The sequence below is a fragment of the Cimex lectularius genome, unplaced genomic scaffold (genome assembly GCF_000648675.2).
Source record: "Cimex lectularius strain Harlan isolate CLEC.00 unplaced genomic scaffold, Clec_2.1 scaffold208, whole genome shotgun sequence".
Lineage (NCBI taxonomy): Eukaryota > Metazoa > Arthropoda > Insecta > Hemiptera > Cimicidae > Cimex > Cimex lectularius.
This window is the reverse complement of record NW_019392797.1, coordinates 485,590-505,514: the sequence shown is the minus strand read 5'-3', so window position 1 is coordinate 505,514 and position 19,925 is coordinate 485,590. Positions and strand designations below refer to the sequence as shown.

General features: G+C 35.1%; 3 protein-coding genes and 1 non-coding gene across 7 annotated transcripts in view; 2 read left to right on the top strand and 2 right to left on the bottom strand.

Moving 5' to 3' along the window:
* The window catches only part of LOC106664836 (TWiK family of potassium channels protein 9-like), a 392,977-nt gene that overhangs the window by 289,121 nt on the left and 83,931 nt on the right, over positions 1 to 19,925 (bottom strand). The window lies entirely within an intron of this gene.
* Positions 2,345 to 2,417, bottom strand: Trnay-aua. The gene has a single exon. It is a non-coding gene; the product is annotated as a tRNA-Tyr (tRNA).
* The window catches only part of LOC106664837, a 29,257-nt gene continuing 12,219 nt past the window's right edge, over positions 2,888 to 19,925 (top strand). Inside the window, exons 1-2 of one of the 2 annotated variants that reach the window (XM_014390857.2) lie at positions 2,889 to 2,958; positions 3,151 to 3,207. Coding sequence is in view for 1 of the 2 variants with exons in the window: in XM_014390856.2 (XP_014246342.1) it covers positions 2,899 to 2,958 (60 nt within the window). In the remaining variant the exon portion in view is untranslated. Of the gene's footprint in view, positions 2,959 to 3,150; positions 3,208 to 19,925 lie in introns of both variants that reach the window. The other variant, XM_014390856.2, reaches the window with a different exon arrangement.
* Positions 17,170 to 18,010, top strand: LOC106664841. The gene is made up of 4 exons (XM_014390861.2): positions 17,170 to 17,269; positions 17,334 to 17,498; positions 17,551 to 17,706; positions 17,772 to 18,010. The coding sequence occupies exons 1-4, from the start codon at positions 17,201 to 17,203 to the stop codon at positions 17,940 to 17,942; spliced, it is 561 nt and encodes a 186-aa protein (XP_014246347.1). The 5' UTR covers positions 17,170 to 17,200; the 3' UTR covers positions 17,943 to 18,010.

Genomic DNA, 19,925 nt, shown 5'->3' with positions numbered 1-19,925 from the left:
TTAATCATCATAATTGGTTTTACAAGAAATACTATATTTAAATTATAGAGGATGCCTGGGTGCAAGACCTTATCAATATAATTTATTTATTTTTATATTACATTTTACCTTATATTTTTGGAGGTCAAACTGAATTCAGGGTTTAAAACACATAATTTTGTTAATTTTTTATACCAAGTTCATAGCTTAGGACATGTTCAGTAATCATAAATGGTTTTAAAAGAACTAAACAAAAAAAAATGTGTGGTGATTTGTGACCGTTAGTCTATGATTGTTCGGAAATCGTGAGATGGGGTCTGGTAGGACGTAGGTTTCAGAAAAACATTTTCTTTATCGTGCCAACGTTTCGATCTTTATTGAGATCATCTTCAGGGCTCATAGTGTTTGTTTACTGCGTAATTGTGCCATTCTTGCGTGTCGTTTCCACTGTTTTTCTGAAACCTACGTCACACCAGACCGCAACTCACGATTTCCGAATAATCCTAAACAAAATAATTTAACTGTTCAGGATTTTCGTATTTTATTGCCAGTCATTAATAACACTGTACATATTGCACAAAACAAAAGTTTCAATAATCAGTGATAACACGTCCGTCAATTTTGCTTTGTATTTTCCATTGTAAAGCAACATAGATCAAATAGAAAAGAACTCTACTTTGGTGGTTCCATTTTTCTTGGTTGTACAAAGAAGTGATCTAGACCGACTTGACGTGATAGGATTATGACAGACGAAAGCTGTCATAGATGTCAAACTCGTGACAATAAAGCAGATTGGAGGGACTCTTCTTCGACGATATTCGCGTTCTTATAATTATTTTTATACCCTTCCATACATCCACGTTTTGTGTTCCAAACAAAATGGAAAACCCAGAGTCATCAATCGATAGCGAGACGAGAAGGACTTACATCGCGGATTTAATTATTTATGTAAGTAGGAAATATAGCGCCGCTGGAAAACTTCTACAAACTTTTATCATCTCGTATATCACTTCTTTGGATAACAACGTTTAAACAGTTCAACGAGGAACAGCCTTGAGGGCGGGTTTAATTTATTAGCAGAAAATTATTTGTGTAACAATCAGTGTCAGACTAATAAGCTAACAACTTAGAGAAGATGTGATAGAATATGACAGTCTATTAAGAATAAGTTTTACTCGTTCGTTTATCATCACTGTTTGCATGTGAGACATACTTAATCTAATCACCAGACAGATTTATAAAAGTTAAATAAAATTCCTATCTTAACAATACTTAACAAACGTCTTTATCTAACCATAATTATAACTGTAATACAAAGAACAGTCTAAAAAATAATAAGACAAATAATTCAGAAAAAATAAGCACCAAAAATTATTTTCAGCCATAATTTTTTCTTTTTTTCTGTTTGGATTCATTCAACAGATTTATTTTCATTGTCTTCATTATAAAGCAATGCTTTATCTCTGTCGCGAGAACAAAAGAAAACGGCCACATTTCTATAGAGTTAACAAATTATAAAACGTTCGTCAATTGTTACTTTGTTTTTGTTTGAATGACACGAAGAGAAGCTTCGTAATAAATAAAGACAGGATTTTCGTACGGTAAAACCTTCAAAACCTGCAAGAAAAACTTCGAAACGTACAAAAATGTGTAATAAAAACTTAATAAACTTGTAATAAAGATAACAAATCCCATTTAAAATAGTAACAATTTTAACATGGGCACTCTCAACACGGCACAATTGGGCAAGAATGGCACAATTACTCAGAAGACAAACACTTTGAGCCCTGAAGATGATCTCAATAAAGATCGAAACGTTGGCATGATAAAGAAAATGTTTTTCTGAAACCTACATCACACCAGACCGCATCTCACGATTTCTGAATAATTTTAACAGTTTATTTTATAATCAAACTTTATTGTATTACATTTCATTAGGTTTCGTGGTCCACTTGACCAATTAAATTCTTTTCAATTAATTAAGGTTTTGGTTGAGATGAAAAGAATGGAAAATTCAAAAAGGTGGGGGTTGAAATGGGAAGTTAGTGTCCGACTGAATCGAAGGCACGATAGTTCAAGTGGTAGAGCAGCGGCGTATTTTGCCGAAGGTCGTGGGTTCGAATCCAGCTCGTAACATTCACTTTTTTATCTCAACCAAAACCTTAATTACTTATTATATAATATATATTATATTATTGTTATTATATTATATTATTAATAATATATTAATATATATCATATATATTTTTTTAAATATATATTCATAATATATTTTAAATTCATTTTTTATACGCAATATGTACAAAGGTACAATGAAATTAATTAATCTTTTTATGTAAGGTTTTGGTTGAAATGAAAAAGTTAGTGCCACGAGCGGGATTCGAACCCACGACCTTCGGCTCTATACGCCGCTGCTCTACCACTTGAGCTATCGTGACTTCGATCCGCCCCGATACCAACTCCCCATCTCAACCTACAACTATATTTATAACTAAATTTAATAATATACAACTAGATGAGAAAAATAAGATAAGTTTTAAAGTTTATAAAATATGCATCGAAGAGCGTAAGTGTTTCTATACAATCATCCGATTAGCAAAACAATTAATCAACTATTTAGAAGCCATTCACTTGTTTTATCTTTATAATGATCCAATTAGCAAAACAATTAATCAATTATTTATAAGTCATTTATTGATGTTTCCTTATAAACCAAATTGTTCCTTGTTAGTTCAAATTAACAACTTAAACGCCCTTGGAGTTTTTTTTTTACTCCACGCGGCCGTTTTACTAAAGCGACTAATTGTTCTGTAATTGTAATTCCGTGCGAGTCTTTGTCCAATTGGGCACCCCCTTCTGCCCAATGGACGGACTCTCCATTATTCCGATGATGTTTGCTTCCGGATAAACTACTACATAATGGATCCGTCTCACTTAAAGGCTCATCAGGCTCTTATCGCATTTTCGCCGACTGAGCGGGTCAGTTAAAATTGAAATGGTACCATTTGTAATTCTAATTAGCAAATAAGGAACTTTGAAATTGGGAACGGATGAGTTTGAAAGCGATCATTTTGTATCTTAAATGTCCTGAGGAATATTGAGTGCAAAAAGAATCGGGTGAAGAAATTTTGTTCTATTTCCTTTTAAAATTTAATTTGTTTTATATTTTAGAAAATTCGCTCAAAAGTGTAATTAGTTCGGCACTAGATCATCTTTTGTTCGTTAACTGTAAGTACTTTAGTGTTTACTGAAAATCTAGTCTAAAAATTTGTTCAGGCCTATACTTTATTAAAACTAAACCTATCTAAACTTAAATAAATTTATGTTGTTTTAAAGAAAAACATTGTCAAGTAACGTTTTAGGCGGTGGAAGTTTAAGTTAAATTGATTAAATCCAAGGGGGTTATTCCCTAGAAGGGGGTTGGTCATACTATTTCTGTTTTATATTTTCAACGAAAGGTATACAGTCAATAACTTCTCATAAACTACTTAACTTCCCACTCATTTTCCCAACCTACTTGACCTAAAAGGCGGGTAATGGGAACTAATAATAGAACCTGGGATTAATCACATGTAAGATATGTATTTAAGCTTGAACACCACACGTTCAAAATTCATTTAATTGTTCATATTTTATAAATATTATAGTATGAGTACAAAGGGTGTTACAGGGTTAAATGTCAGTATTACCAAGGTGGATTCAATAAATAAAACGACGTTCAGTGCCACTAGAACGAGGTTTTTATATTGTCTCTTTCCTGATATATTAACATTTTTGTGATTTTAGTCTAAAATCAGATTTTTTTACATCTTTATTTTACAAACTGCATTAAATTTTCCACATGATAACATTTCCGTTGAATTCACGCTTCCGAATACACAGTAGCCGCTTAAAGAATGAGGAAAATCCATGTTTTATTGGAAATACTCAATTATGGCAATGATTTCACCAAATTTTAAATAAGATTATTTTCTAAGAATTCCAAGGACAAATTCATTTTCATATTTTTTGGAATTTGTCTTAGTGAAATCTCCTTTACAAGGTTGAAAAGCGTGATATCGAGATATACCCAAGGAGTGCAGCAACCCGTGAATATCGTACACGTCATATTTTTAATAAAAACATTTATTAGTTGGTAACCGAAACCACCCGACACAATTTTCCATAAGAATTTATAACCCCCGCGCACATCTGCCCGATGCTACGCCATGCTACCCTACTCTATGTTACGCGATGCAACGAAGATACACACTCCCCAGATTTTCGTCGAGTAGCGTCGAGTATAGTCGAAGACATAAGAACCGGACACTCTTATTTTTATTTCAAACTATATGTATTATTGTTATATTAATTACAACATACTTATTTTAACATAAATAAATTAAGTGAGATCAAAAATTCATGTTTTTATTTTCTTTTAAATTAATTTTAATGGTTTGGCAGAAAGAATTCTTTCATTGAGGGTTTTTCTCTTCATTTTCCTAATCTATTTAGAAAAAATTCTCCTTAAAAGACTATTGCCAAAATTAAATTGTTCTAACTTTATCCCAGGCCATCAGTTTGCTTTCGCCCCCATCATTTCACAGTCCAGCAAGTGTTTCACGTTATAGACCGAACATCCTTCTCCCTTGAGCGCAAAGAATATTGATGTAGCACAAGCGTTTGACCCCGTGAGGCACAGGGGTTCTCTGTACAAATTAAAGCCTGTACTTCCAAACCATCTACTTAACCCACCGCTCTTATCTGACAAAGCGGTTCTTTAGGGTCCGACAAGGATCAGATAGTTACTCAAGATACCGCTGTCAGAGTACCGCAGGGCAGTGTGCTCGGACCAATCCTTTATATGTTCCCATTAAACCTACCTCCCTTGTTGCATCTTTCGCCAATGACACAGACCGCTAACCCCGGTTCTGCGGTTGTTTGTGTCCTACAGAGAGTTATCAATGTATGGCAGATTTGTGTGCAATGGAAAATGCAGATAAATGAAAACAAGTGCGTCCAAGTCACATTTACACCCCGAAGCAAATCCCTTCTTTCCATATACCACAATAACAAATCGGATTGCGTTCAGTACCTTGGATTCACATAGGCTCACGTGGAAACAGCATATACGACTGAAAAGACAAGACCTTAACAGACACTACTTTTCAAACTTATAAGACGACAATCCATTTTCTCGACGAAAAACATACTTACAATCAATAAAACGCTACTACAACCGATTTGGACATACGGTATAGAACAGTGATGAACCGCTAAGCCTTACAATATCCAAAATCTCCAATCCTTTTAATCTAAAGTCCTCAGATCAATAATAGATGCTCCGTATTATGTCTACAATAATATCCTCCTTAAAAACCCATTTATCCAAAAATTAATTTCCTAAAAATTTACCAAGTTCACAATAATCTCTACCATCATTTGTACCTTGTGCTACAGAACCAATCCCGACAGTCCCATAAAGCGTTTCAAGAAAAATGGCCCCGTGATTTCCTTAATAGTAGGTTGTGAAGTTTATTTAGTGGAATGTGAGGATAATATTGATTATTTACTCCCCTCAATGTAAATATGTAAATAGTCTAAAATATATCGATGTGTCATCAAAATACATATTGTAAGCAGAAATTGTAGATTGTAATAAATGCCTAAGGTTAAAAAAATTATATTTTTTAACCGAGTCAATCGAGTCACGACAGAAAATTATTAGAGTGGCTCCCCTTCTCAAACACCTAAAATCACAAACCTTTCGTAAATACAATTAATGCACAGGTTTTAATCTAAATGAATTGTAAACAAACTTAATACTCGAATAGCATTAATTTACGTTCCCATTTGAAATTCTTCGAGATCTTTGAAAATATCAGCTTTTGAAAATTATGCTCTAATAAAGTTCACGACATTGAGTGATTGTTTTTCTAATTAAATTATTTCTGAAATATAAATACACTTTTATGATTCTTCGCTGGATTAGATTTAAATTAATGAAAATTACAATGCTTGATAAAAATTTAACTAGTTATCGTTTATATCAAAATTCATAACGCTTTTAAACAAATGTTCAATTTTTCTATTTTAATATTTTTGTTATTAAAACCACTATTCAATATGACTGTCGTAAAAGACAGTCATATCTCATGTTGATAACAAATTGTTAGAAGCTTGGCTGCCACCGTGATGGGTGAGGGCTTTCAAATCTGACACTCATTAGAAAACTGTCACTCCTGTAATAAATAATGAGAAGCACCTAGTTATGAAATTTTCCAAACGTGTAAAGTTCCTTTTGTCCTTAGAGCATTTTTAATAAATCAAATAAAATCTCAAATGTTATTTTGTATAGACAATTTACGATTCAATAATTTTTTCATCACAATCAATGCTGCTTTTGTACCTTGATACACTGACACACATTGCGGTAAAAATAACAAGTTTTCGATCGATTTAGAAAAACCATTCAAAAAATGATTGAAAATATAAAGTAAAACAAGTTAAACTGGTGCTCTTCTATGGGCTAACTTTAAGCACCATATATGCCTTTCGTCTCGCCATGACCATCTCTGAAGCCGAATATAGAAACCTGGGTACATGAAATAAACCTCCAAGGTGCACTCATTATTAACTATTGATTCCTTCAGATAGTCAGGCAGTTTTAAAAGTTCTCCGAACCTACGACCATTATACCAAAACATGACTGGAAAAGCCTTATTACCCTAAAGGTTGGGATTTTCAATTACCTAACGCTACAGTGGGACCCAGGTCATGAGTGAATTACATGTAACATGACAGCAGTGGCCTGCTAGGGTTCCGCAAAGCAGCGTACTGGCCTTCATTCTGTATCAACTTTGCAAAACTAACAGTCAAACTCGTACGCAAATAATTAATGTTGTCAAGTAACATAGATCTAGTACTTTCGTCTCTAATCTTCAGCATTATCTCACACTGTTGAAATCTTGGTGAAAGGAAAACAAGGTTGAAATGAAATGCGGTAAAATCCACCCACAATTCACCCTCCGCAAAAGATCCCTACTTTAATATTATTTATTATATTATTTCCTAACTCAACAGCGGAAAAGGTGTGTTTCTCAGGGTAATGTTCTGGCTCCCATACTTTACCAGGTTTATACAACTGGCATCCCATCCCATACTCGAACCACCGAACTCATCTTTGAAGACGTTACAGCGATCTCCCAAATAATTCTGATCCTGTTGTTTCTGCTCAAAACCTTCAACAACACCTCATATTAGTAGGTTCAAAACAGATCCCTCTTCCAGATTACTTCAATAATATTCCCCTTCCATCTGCGGACAAAGTGAGGCACCTAGGACTGTAAATAGACCAAACAATCAATCACAATACAAAACTAAAACGAAGGTATAACACAATAGTTTTTTTCATAAATTCTCGATAAACGCTTTGACTTCTCACACTTAAAGTTACCTTCGTGAAGCCGATATAAACTTACGGGCTACAAAGTGAAGTTCAGCCTTTCCAAATTGTCCAATCCATAATCCTTAGAAAAATTCTAGATGATCCATTTTATGGGACCAACTGAACTATCCATACAGACCGAAATTTTTCATACGACCATCCAACCACCCCACACTCAAATTCCGTTAAACTCTCCTCGTTAGCTATAAATTGCGCTTCGTTGTCCCTTGGCTTCACACCCTTTGTTCATTTCTAATGTAAAACCCTTATATGAATATTTACAGGGTGGTTAAACCCACTCGAAAACCATGGCCAATTCCGCAATATTACAAATCCTGATTTTCCGGTCCTGGCGGCGGTTTTGTGCTAAGGTCGCGGCCGACCCGTTTGCCGCAATGTCGCAGCCCCTTGGGCCAGATAAGTCTTCATTCACTCTGCCTTTCTTATTTCACATCTTGTTCCCTTGGCAAAGTCCTATGTAATATCTGTGAATGTTACATGAACATAAAACTTTGAAAACTTTCTTTTACGAGTCACGTGTAGTAAGAAACAGCTATAAGTAACTTTTGTCATTGTTATTATAATTAATTAAAATAAGTTAAAAATTATTAGTCGACCCGTTTATTCTGATAATAAAGTAATATCGGAAATAAAACAGCGTACCCATTGGTTTAAAAGTGAAGTTTAATACCTACCAGCATTTATACGAAAATAAATCACAATAATCACTGGGAATGTGACAAAAGTCATTCTGCTTAAATTCTAACGATAAAGAACAATATTTGCACACCTACTATGCGAACGTTGCTAAAATGTTGTAGAAACAAAAATAACCCTTTCTGCACGTTGATTAGCTTCAGGACAAAGCTTGATGGCTGTTCGAAATAAACAATTCACTATCAAACTCCGTATTTTCATATGTAACGTTACGTTTGGATTTGACAATTCCCATTGTGATTGTCAAACAACGGGATTTTGCAGAGCATCAATTCCACGTGCGGTTTTCCTGATAAGAAAGGAAACTCGATACTAAAAATACCGAGTAGAACGTATCTTGGTTCACTTAAAATTTTTGTTAAATTTATTTTTTTAATTAGGAACAACTTATACGCTGGGGTTCTACAAAAGGCCTTATTTATTTTATAGTTATGTAATGTTACTTAGCGTGATGTTGTTTTCACGTAATTGTTATCGTAGAATCAAATAGCGCTGTCAGATTTTATCGAATTTACAGCTTGCGGCAGCTATGAAGGCAAACTGTTTGTTTAACTAATCCATATAAATAGAGGTCATAATTGACCATAATAATCATCTCAATTAATTATTCTTTTTGTCTAAGACCTTGGTTGAGATAAAAAATGTGAGCAGGATTCAAACCCACAATCGAGATGAGTTGGTGTCCGAGTGGATCGAAGTCACGATAGCTCAAGTGGTTAGGGCAGCAGAGTATTTAGCCGAAGGTCGTGGGTTCGAATCCCGCTGGTGATACTAACTTTTTCATATCAACCAAGACCTTAGATAAAAAGTATAATTAATTGAAATTTTTATACAGAGTAATGCACCAATCAAACTAAATCGAGTAGATATTACAAAATAAGTGTTTTTCAATACAAATGCACACTAGAAACATTTTTATGTATATGAAAGTGAGCAATATAAATGGAATCAAGAATGCACCCTTGGGGACGCCGGCTTGTAAGTGATCTGAATCTGAGTATTTGCTACCGTACTTCACTTTTTCCATTGTTTTTGTTTCTAACCAGGAAAAATTACAAAAATATTGTGTTCTTTCAGTAAGTTGAAAGAATAATTAAAAAACACGGAAGGCAGGTTTAAAAAAAAATTGACAACTCTGTTGATTACTACTTATTTCTTGTATTACTTTATATCGATTTGGTAGGCTGCCTGTTCACTCTTTTCAAATGAAAATCGTGTGCAGCTCTATTTAGCTCAAAAAAAAATTTGTGTAAGGATCGGGGCTTGGGCAAAAGAAATAATTAAATAAATTAAAACGAAGTCTTTTCCCTCAGGGTCAGGGCAACGGCCGGGTCGTCTTTCTCCTGAATCGTTCCCGTCGACTGAAATTTTTTTTCAATTATTTCTTTTAATAGATAGTCGTGTCGGGACCGTGCTCGGGAACGGAAGAAGAACGAACGAGCTTACGATCTTGACCCTGAATGCCGGTGGGTGCCTTAAATTTGCCTAAGCCCGGAGTACTTAGGTTATCGCTCGGATAAATTTGGTTGTACATTGAACATTGTATTTGGGTTAATTTTGATTCAATTTATGATATGATAGTTGGGTTAAATTTTTGTTACATTTTGATTAATTGTATTTGGGTTAATTTTGATTGAATTAAATATGAATTATAATGATATGTCAGTTATAATATGAGAGTTAGGTAAAATTGGTTGTATTTTCAATAAGGTATTTGAGAAAAATTTGGTTGAATGTAGAATATGATAGTTGGGTAAACTGTGTATCCTCAACCCTGTGTTTTTCCCCTTTCTCCAGATAATACTACCCCTTGTACCTCACCGAAATATTTCCCTGTATCTGGTTGTGTCAGACTTACACTTGTTTAGTCCCAAATTAAACATATTGTAAAAAACACTTCAATTAAGTAAAAAGTTTTTCTCTTGAGCAGGAAAACACCCACACACATAATATAATAAAGATACACCTCAAATAATCACGAAAAAGGAGATTTACGTTTGGAATATACCTAACCCTCATTTTTAAATATTTGATTTACAAAATACAATTCGACGAAAAATCTGATACCCTGCTGCAGGAATGTGGTTAATCTGTATTAAGTATAAAAATAATTTTTACAACTAATATTTTTGATTTGCATTTATTATTAATGCAGTCATTTATATAGAGTCCACTTACATAGAAATGCGTATTTCTTTCCGAGGAAGGGATTTTTTTTTCATTTTAATTTTTAAGATATCTTCTTCTTTTGCTGGAAATAGAGCTTTAAAAATTTTGAAGAGTGATTAATCGAAATTGTTTTTTTAAATGAAGTAATAAATGAAAGTATAATTAAATGAATTATGATCAACTAACCAACTGTAACTTGAAATGTGTGGTGATTAGTGACCGTTAATCGATAATTATTCAGAAATCGTGAGATGCGGTCTGGTGTATTCAGCACCAGACCGCATCTCACGATTTCTGAATAATGTAACTTGAAACTTTAAAAACCTAGGTGTTCAAAGGTCTGATGCAACAATATAACAAAAGAAACTTACTTATTGCTTCAATGCATTCTAAAATTAATACATTTCAGCAACAATTGTTTTCTTATTGTGCAACCATTTTACCGAATATTTAGGCACCGTCATTTTCCACACGGTTGTTCTCTTCCATTAACGGATTCACAAATCTGTTTGTGAAGGGTCAATGCTAGTGATTAGTATAGACAGAGAAGGGCACCCGACACAATAACTATGGATATTTGGGTTCAATGGCAGACCGTTTATTGTCTCTAATTGGATTAATTTGTTAACCTGGATAATGCACAATCTCTTTAACACAATACAGACATTATTAATGGCTGTTTCTTACAAAAATTGTTTGTAAGTACAAACGCAATTTTATTCCTTCGTTTGTATTTTGTGGGCTTTGACCAGTTCTACTTTTTTAAGAAATCAGGGAAATAACTACATTGACAAAATAAATGTTCTCAAGAAGAGTGAACATGACTCAAAAATAAGAAACTTTTCCTCCCAGATAAATTAAAGCATGAAATTCTAACTTTAACGTTTCATTGGCAAAACCAGTGTGTTTTCACATGACCTTTTATTTATTTACTTACTACTTACTTAAAGAAACAATTCAACAAACAAGTAAAAAAGATTCGTTTCCTATGATCTTATTAAGGTAAGAAAAAGTACATAATGTTTTTGTACTTATTTAGGTGAAACAAAACAAACAAGCATATTTAAATAAAATTTTGATTGGTCTTCAGTCGTCTTACCATAACAAAGTAATTGGCAGGAAAAAAAAGACGGGGTCAACGTAGCGCACAAATTTTGGAATTCTCGTCCCAAGTTCATATTACGATTTTACCCACCCCCTCTTCGACCAAATATTTACAGAATCTGGCAAGAAAGTAAGTGGCAACGAGCCCAATTAATTGAATGCGACGGCATAAGACCTTGGGGGGGGGGGGATTTAACGGAGTGTTTACCGAGTGGCAAATGGACGCAGTTCCGGTGGGACGACCTGCTGCAGTTAATACAGCCTCCATTAAGGCTAACTTCCCAACTTGACGCAGTTTAACCGAACGAGGACAACGATTACGGCTTTGTGGACTCACATTTATGCTGCTCAAAAATGAATAGGGATATTTCTAATTTATTCTTATTCTATTAATTTTAGTTAAATTAATCGATATATTCTTGTTAGTACGATAAAGCAAAATAGAAAATACCAATCGAAAACAAACAAAAAATATGAATCCTCATTTTTAATTTTAGATTTAGTTAAGAATAGTAAATATGAATAGTTTTTACCAGAAATTTTGTTAACTTGGAGGTGGTAGAGTCTGTACAGCTAATACTGGGCCTAAGTGGGTTATTCTGTTTATGAATTTTCGGCAAATCGTATGCTTTCGGCGCAATCCCGTTGTGGCATTTTGGAACAGTTGAGAAGTTGTCTGAAAGGGAAGTTCCCTCTAGTGAAGTTGACTTTCCGAAACCGTAACGCGGTAAAAAGTACTCTTCACCATTGAAAGATAAATTTGAGAAAAGATTACAATCAGGCCTGATATACAAAATTGAGTGCAAAGACTGCAATAAAGTATGTTATAGTGAAACCAGACAGTACCGGAAGAGTAGAATCTATCAACATAAATATGCAGTTCAAAATGGTAAAAGTGAGGAAACTGCCTTGGCAAAGCATGCAATTGTTGAAAAGCATACATTTTTATTTGATGATATGAGTATTGTTACGAAAGAACGAAATAGTAAAAAACGAAAGTTCCTGAAGGCCCTTTGCATAAAAAAAAATAAACTGTCTGTCAATTACCGTCAAGAGTGTGATATGATAAGTCATTTTTATTTGTCAAATAATGTATAGAAATAAGCTAGTTAATTTTAAACTTTGGAGGAACCTTAAGATCTGTGATAATTGAGATATTAATTGTTTAAAATTGTTTAAAAACGTGAATTTTTGATAAATATGTAACTTCAATTGTTGAGTGGTTTTTAATGTTAATTCGTTCGTCTGTGACAAGATGTTGATAAGAGATTGAAACCTCATATGATAGATTGTGATAAGTCTAGTCAAGATCAAAATATTAAAACGTTTTTGGGAGTCTGAAGGACTTAAAAATGTATCACACTGGCTTCTTTTAAAATAAGCTATTACAAAATATTAATGACTGACGACCACTGTTTTAACCACTGTAAGTAGTAAAGAAACAATGATAACCATGTTTATCTGAAAATGTAAGAAATCTTTGTTCTGTGTATAGGCGCTAACTCACTTGAGGAAGGATTAAAATAAATCCGAAACGTTGTGGATTGCAAAAAGTTGGTTGTTGTTTTTTTGAGACGATCTATTATCCCACCTCCGAGAAGGAAAAATCAGAAGTTAAACTGTTGAGGTCAAAATAAAAAACATCGTTACTCTAATTGTGAAAATGAGTCATCGAAGTGACCGGCGAGTGGATAACGCAGAGTCAGTTGGCTTTTCTCAGAGAGTGGTCTCCCGGGCTTTAGCTCTAGCTTTAGGTGGACAGAAATATCCTCTGCAAGACGGAACTCTTTCCGTATTGCCCGTCAGATCCTAAAGTTGGCGTCACATCGTATGCTCCTTGAGACAAGCTGCAGCATCTCAGGAGAATATGGTGCAACGAGCACCTAGAAGAGAACACCAATTGGTATGCAGTTATGTTTACTGATGAGTCGCGTTTCTGTCTGTATAGTGATAGCAGGCGCCGGAAAGTGTACCGAGAACAGGTGATACGTGCAATCCCTCAGTTCGTGCTCCCTTCAGTGCGGTTTGGAGGAGGCGGTGTAATGGTCTGGGCTGGGATTTACACTGGAGGGCGAACAGGACTCCAAATTATTGAAGGCAACCTCATCGCAGTCCGCTATGTCCAAGAAATTATCGAGGAATACGTCCAACCAAAATAAAATTTAAATTTAATTGTATAATTATAATAGGCTCTGAATGTTGTCATTCTGCCTTTCGCCTGCCCCCCAAATGTCAATAAACTTAACGAAAAGTAGGCACCCATAAAACGCAGTTTTTATTTTCTTTGCCACATCTACCTGACCGATCAGCCCAACATAAAACTATCACTGAAAACACACGAACTAGATGCGGCCAATAATAAATTCACCACAACCCTCCAATAATGGACTAATAAGGGGCAATAAACATTTATACCGACTCATTCTACGAAACACAGCAAATGACGGCTAAACGTCCGAGCAGGCACCATGTAGCCAAAGACAAGACCAACAAACAAACAGTATTCCAAAAATTTAAACCATCAGTTAAAACGAAAACTGAAAATATTTTTGTTAAACGTGCAAATCGACAAATACAGTTTAAACAACCTTCTTTATTCATTTCTAATGTAAAATTTATAGTAGGGTGAAAAGAATTAATTAGTTGAAAGATATTTTTGGAGATAATCGCCTTTCCCGACCGTATAAATAAACTATCGTCTATGAAAATTTATCTTTTGAAAACCTATAAAATAGTAACATGTAATATCATTAGCCCTACATGGCCAATAATTGAATCTGGCATTGTTAATAAAATAAGTGATATATCTAAATGATAATATTGCCAGAAAAGGACAAAAAGGCTGTGCGGATATCCTGTTTTCATTGTCATTCTTCGTTGAAATAACATTTTCATAAATTTTTGTTTTGTTTTTTCTATGTAAAATATCTATACATATCCGTATATATTGAGTAGTCATAATTAATCTATTAATTATTTAAATTAACTATATATACTTCATTTTATAATAGAGTCGCCAATAAGCAACAACCTTATAAGTCATCTCCACTAAACGAAGCACAACCTGACAAACTGTTTGTACCTACGAAACAGAGAATGTTTGGTCTTGTCATTAGGTAATGGATAATACTGTTGAAAGAGCCATTTGTCAAGATACAAAAACGCAAATCAGACATGAATGTCATCCCCCTTAAACCCACCAATTTCCAAATCTCTACTATTTTATTAGTTTTTTTTACAAAATTATTGGAAAATTCATCAACAACCTACAAAAATATGCATCCAATATTTCATTCGTTTAATATTTTGCCAAAACATCAATTTGGATTCAGCAATCACTATTCTATTCTTCACTATACAAGTGCGGATACTACACTGAGACTACCCTAATTATTATATATAATTTTTATTTTTTGTTGTTTATTGTGTATTTAAAAAATATAATGTAGCTAAATATAACATACTAAATAAACAAATAAAACTGTGTAAAACTATAATTAATTAAGGTTTTTAGTTGAGATAAAAAAGTCAATCGCACGAGCGAGATTCGAACCCACGATCCGGCTTGATACGCCGCTGCTCTACCACTTGAGCTATTGTGACCTCGATCCACTCGGACACCAACATCCCATCTCAACCCCACCTTTCGAACTTTCCCTCCTTTTTGCCATTTTTCAAATGTCGTGTAATCGGATTGGATTCTCGTCGACAAATGAAATGGCCACGGAGAGCTTTAGTGAAGTATACTTCATTTAAATTCATTAAATTTACTAATTTCGTGGTCCGCTTGACCAATTAGTATATTATAATTAATTAAGGTTTTTAGTTGAAATAAAAAAGTCAATGGTACGAGCGGGATTCGAACCCACGACCTTCGGCTTGATACGCCGCTGCTCTACAACTCGGCCACCAACTTCTCGAGGTCGGGGATCGAGGTCACGATAGCTAAAGTGGTAGAGCAGCGGCCGAAGATCGTGGGTTCGCATTCCGCTCGTGCCATTGACTTTTTTATCTCAACTAAAAACCTTAATTAATTATAATATATTAATTGGTCAAGCGAACCACGAAATTAGTGAAAACTGTGTAAAACAATATTAACAAAAATGTTGCTATGGAAACAGCGAAGAAAATATCCAATTCAGTACGGAATATTTTCTCCTCTTACGCTGATCACAACTTGCATTTTCCGTGCATCGATTTTATGAGGTTTTGAACATAGGGCTGTGGAATATTTTCATACACCTCTAATACCGCCATTCCTGCAAATTCTCTGGTGGCCACTGGGCATCTTTTACCCTCTTTGACATCTCGTCCCAGAGGTGGTCGATAGGGTTGAACATTGAATCGAAGCCCATTCCAACCAGTCACCAACAATCCTAGCTGTGTGCGGTCTTGCATTGTCATGCATAAAAATAAAACCGTCGCTAATTAATGGCATGTAAGGAACAAATTGTGATAACACATCTTTAATGCATCGCGCAGAAGTTAGAGGAGCTTCGATCAAGTTTCTGCGACCTTCCATAGAAAAGCCTGCCCAAATCATAACATCACCTGTATTGCTTCTCAGAAGTGAAAATGTTGTGGGTATATATCGCTCTCCTGTTCTTCTCCAAACCCGCTCTCGGCGGTCACAAGCCCTCAAAAAAACCCTGACACGCCCGAAGACAAGATTTTAGCCCAATCTTGTTTAGATCAATTAATGTGATTTATTTTGCAAAACCGAGCTGTTCTGTTTTGCCACGAAAGAAGTGCTGGACAAGTGGCAGGCTTTTTCGCACGTAATCCAGCTTCTGAAAGTTTTCTCCTTGCAGTGTGTAAACTGACCTTGACATTTCTAACTTGCCTAAGTCGTTGCTTGATCTCGACAGTGGTAGAGCACCGATTACGTATGAATGTAATTCGGAACAATAATACAATCATCTCTCTGAGATGTGACACAATGGCGACCTGAGTGCTGCCTTCTAGAGTAACCTCGAGTACGTTGGTAGCGATGGAAGACCCTTCGGACAGTTGAAAATTGTTAAGCACCCTGGCCAAATACTTGATACGCTTGACTTTTTCCATCTTACAATTCTAGAAGAATCTGTTTCTCTTCAAACATCGCTCAAACAAATTTGAAACTAAAAAATGGCACAACTTAAAAAATCAAACAACCTGAACATTAGAAACTTTACTGAAAAACCAACAAAGAAGAGATGATTGATAGACTATTCGAAAATTTTTTTACAAAATCCAATTGCAATCAAATGTAGGAGATTTTATCTGTGTTTTTTCCCCTATAATCCCATAAAACGGGTCATATATTGTTGTATGATAATCATTGAAGGAATGTCTGACAATTTAAAATATTAAGGATGAGCACTTTTTTGCCTCTCGGTGTTGCAGTTCACCTTTACTAAGTACCATAAGCGCAGATTGTAGCAAAATAAACCGAATCCCTTTGGTTGTCGGGCTTTCTTAATTTCTCCATTAAGTTTCTATTGTGAAATATCTTTGTAAATCAGACCTACGTGACATTGTGTAGTTTTATACTGCCATATTTGCCCGCTTTGATGCAATTTTTCCAACAACCGAAATTGCATGTAACAAAAAATAATAATAAGTTGAGAATTAATATTTTTGAAAGTCTGCGCGATATTAGTATATAATATTCTTTTATGGTGGATATTTGTATCGCGTGAACCGGACGCTGTTAATAAAACAGATACATCGAAGTGATAGTATTGCCACTAACGTATAAATGGACAGTTGCGGGTGTCCAGTTTTCAGTCTCACGTAATATTTTTTATATTATAGTGCGAAATCATGATTAAAGAAGCACTTTACGTGACTCTGTTTTCCTTTTGGAGCTGTACAACCTTTGCTGCATTCGCTGTCAATAAGTCGTTAATTTATGTTCTTGTCTTGAAAATTTAAATTAACATTAATTATTTTCTAGGGCTCCTACTATATTATACCTTTAGCATTGGAAAAATGCAGTGTTTCTGAGTGCGAAAATCCAATTATTGTCTTCAGCAATTATAAAATAAGAAAGCTTGATAGGTCAACTTACGTCTACACGGGTTCAATGAATGCCACAATACCTATTGACGATGACATATGGGTATGTAAACATATTAAGTGAATGATGAACGATTACTATATAAAATGAGCAGGCCAGAGCTGATGTTTCTGTCTGGGGAAATGGCGGTTGGAAGCCGAATTTTTACACTTTCGAAATGGGAAAATTCTGCTCTGGAATGAGAAAGTTTTTGCCGAAATTCGATGAGGAAATCACTATGCGTCTAAACCAAACTTGTCCCGCACCCCCTGTGAGTACAAATAATATCCAAACAAATCCTGTTAGGATTGGGAAGCTAAGTGTAAAATTTTACAGGGTTTTTACACTTTAACCAACTTGAATTTTCGCCAAGAGAGCCAGCACATACCGTCGCTTCCATATGGAAAGTACAAGGCTAAGATTATTGGTTTTGATAAAGATAAAAATTGTGTGGCATGTGCTAATTTCGTGTGCGAGGTCGTACCCAAACGCAGGAAGAGGCCATAGACATTTGTTATGATGAGGACTGTGAAATCTGATAGGACATGGATAATAATAAAACATTAATAAAATGTTCTTTACTTATTTTTGCGAGCCCCCACAAACCACTGGAAAGGCGGTAAAAAAATTAAACATTTTAATGCGCGCAGGGCTTTAGGGGGCGTGTCAGCACTAGTACAATAAAGCGGATATGATGCTAACTTTTCTCTATATGTTGAATTTCTGTCAAGAAGTTAAAAAATTTTTATTAATGATGATTTATTATTTAGCATCGAGTGGAGGTAATTGTGGATTCGGAAAATGTTTATAACGGGCAATAAATCATGATATGGAAGAAAGTGATAAGAAATGTACGGATTTGGCATTATAGGTTTAAGGGTTTTTTCAAGAAGGAAACGGCCGGGATGTACCAACTCGATTTTTTCTTTTCTGGATGGCCTGGAAGAGGATTCCAATTATTTTGCATCTTTTGTTGTTTCCCATGAAAGAACACTACTTGCACCCTTACGCCTGCCAGAGGGGTACCTCAACTGATACTACTGAAGGAGATCCCACCACAAAGAGTAATACTTTAAGAGGCCATTCTTATAATTTTTCGTTTTGGATTATGTAATCGTGCTAAGAAACCTTTCAACAATTTCTTGATATTCTTTTAGGGATGGTTATACCTAGTCCTGCCATAAGTTCTGTTATAATCATTCACCTTGAAAATAATGCCAAACAAACGCCTGTCGAACCTTGCTCTCTTGCCTATTGTTTATCTTTGATATAATGCTAAATTCTTTTACTCAGTTGTTATTGAGAATTAATAACGTCAAGATGGAACGCACCCTTGAACAAAACCGTCATGCCATCATCGCACTGCACAAGGCAGGTAAATCAAAATCAGAGATTTTCAAGACGCTGAAATCGTTAGGAATAAATCGAATGTTTGTGTGGCGCACCATAAATCGCTTCAAAGATACTCTATCTATTAAAGACAAACCAAGGTCCGGCCGTCCTCGCTCTGTGAGGACGAAAAATGCCATCAAAGCGGTTGAAAACCGAATTCGAAGAAATCCGCTACGAAAACAAACAATATTGTCCAGAGAAATGGGGATTTCTTCCCGATCAATGTCGCGCATCATAAAAGACGATCTTTTGATGAGGGCTTACCGTAGAATGACAGGACAAAGGCTTACAGTATCTTTAAAAAAAAAATAGAGTCGAAAGAGCCAAGGCATTGTTGACCCGGTACGCCGATAGAGTTCATCGAAACATCTTGTTTACCGATGAAAAAATTTTTACCATCGAGGAAAAATTTAACCGTCAAAATGACAAGGTTTATGCTAGAAGTTCTCTAAAAGCTCAGGAAAAAATCGGAAGGGTAGAAAGAGGCCATCATCCAAAAACTCCATTTTTGTGAGCAAGGAGTCAAAACGAGGGTGAAAAATTACCAAGCAGACATCCTTGAGAAAGTAGTAAAGCCCTTAAGTACTACTCTTTTTTCCGGAACTCACTGGGTCTTCCAACAGGACTCAGCTCCTGCGCACAAGGCCCGAACAACTTCGCAGTGGCTGGAGGAGAATGTTCCGGAATTCATTAAGGCTTCAGATTGGCCCTCGGGAAGCCCAGATTTGAATCCTCTGGACTACAAAGTGTGGTCCCAACTTGAGCTTATGGCTTTCCACAGGAAACACGCCAATTTAGAGAGCCTCAAGCCCGCTCTGCTAAAAGCAATTGAGAAATTTCTTCAAGACGTGTTGCGTACTGCCATAGATGATTGGCTCCGAAGACTAAAAGCTTGTGTGAAGGCAAAAGGTGGTCATTTCGAGTAATATTATTTTATTTCAATCTTAAAAAATATTGGATTTTTTAAAATAAATTTATTTTTCAAATGATCAAGTTTCTCTATTCCCTAATGGCGCTTTTTCTTGTAACAGAAATTATGGCAGGACTAGGTAGTATTTCTAGGTTCTATCCAACACATTACTACGTGTACACTACTGA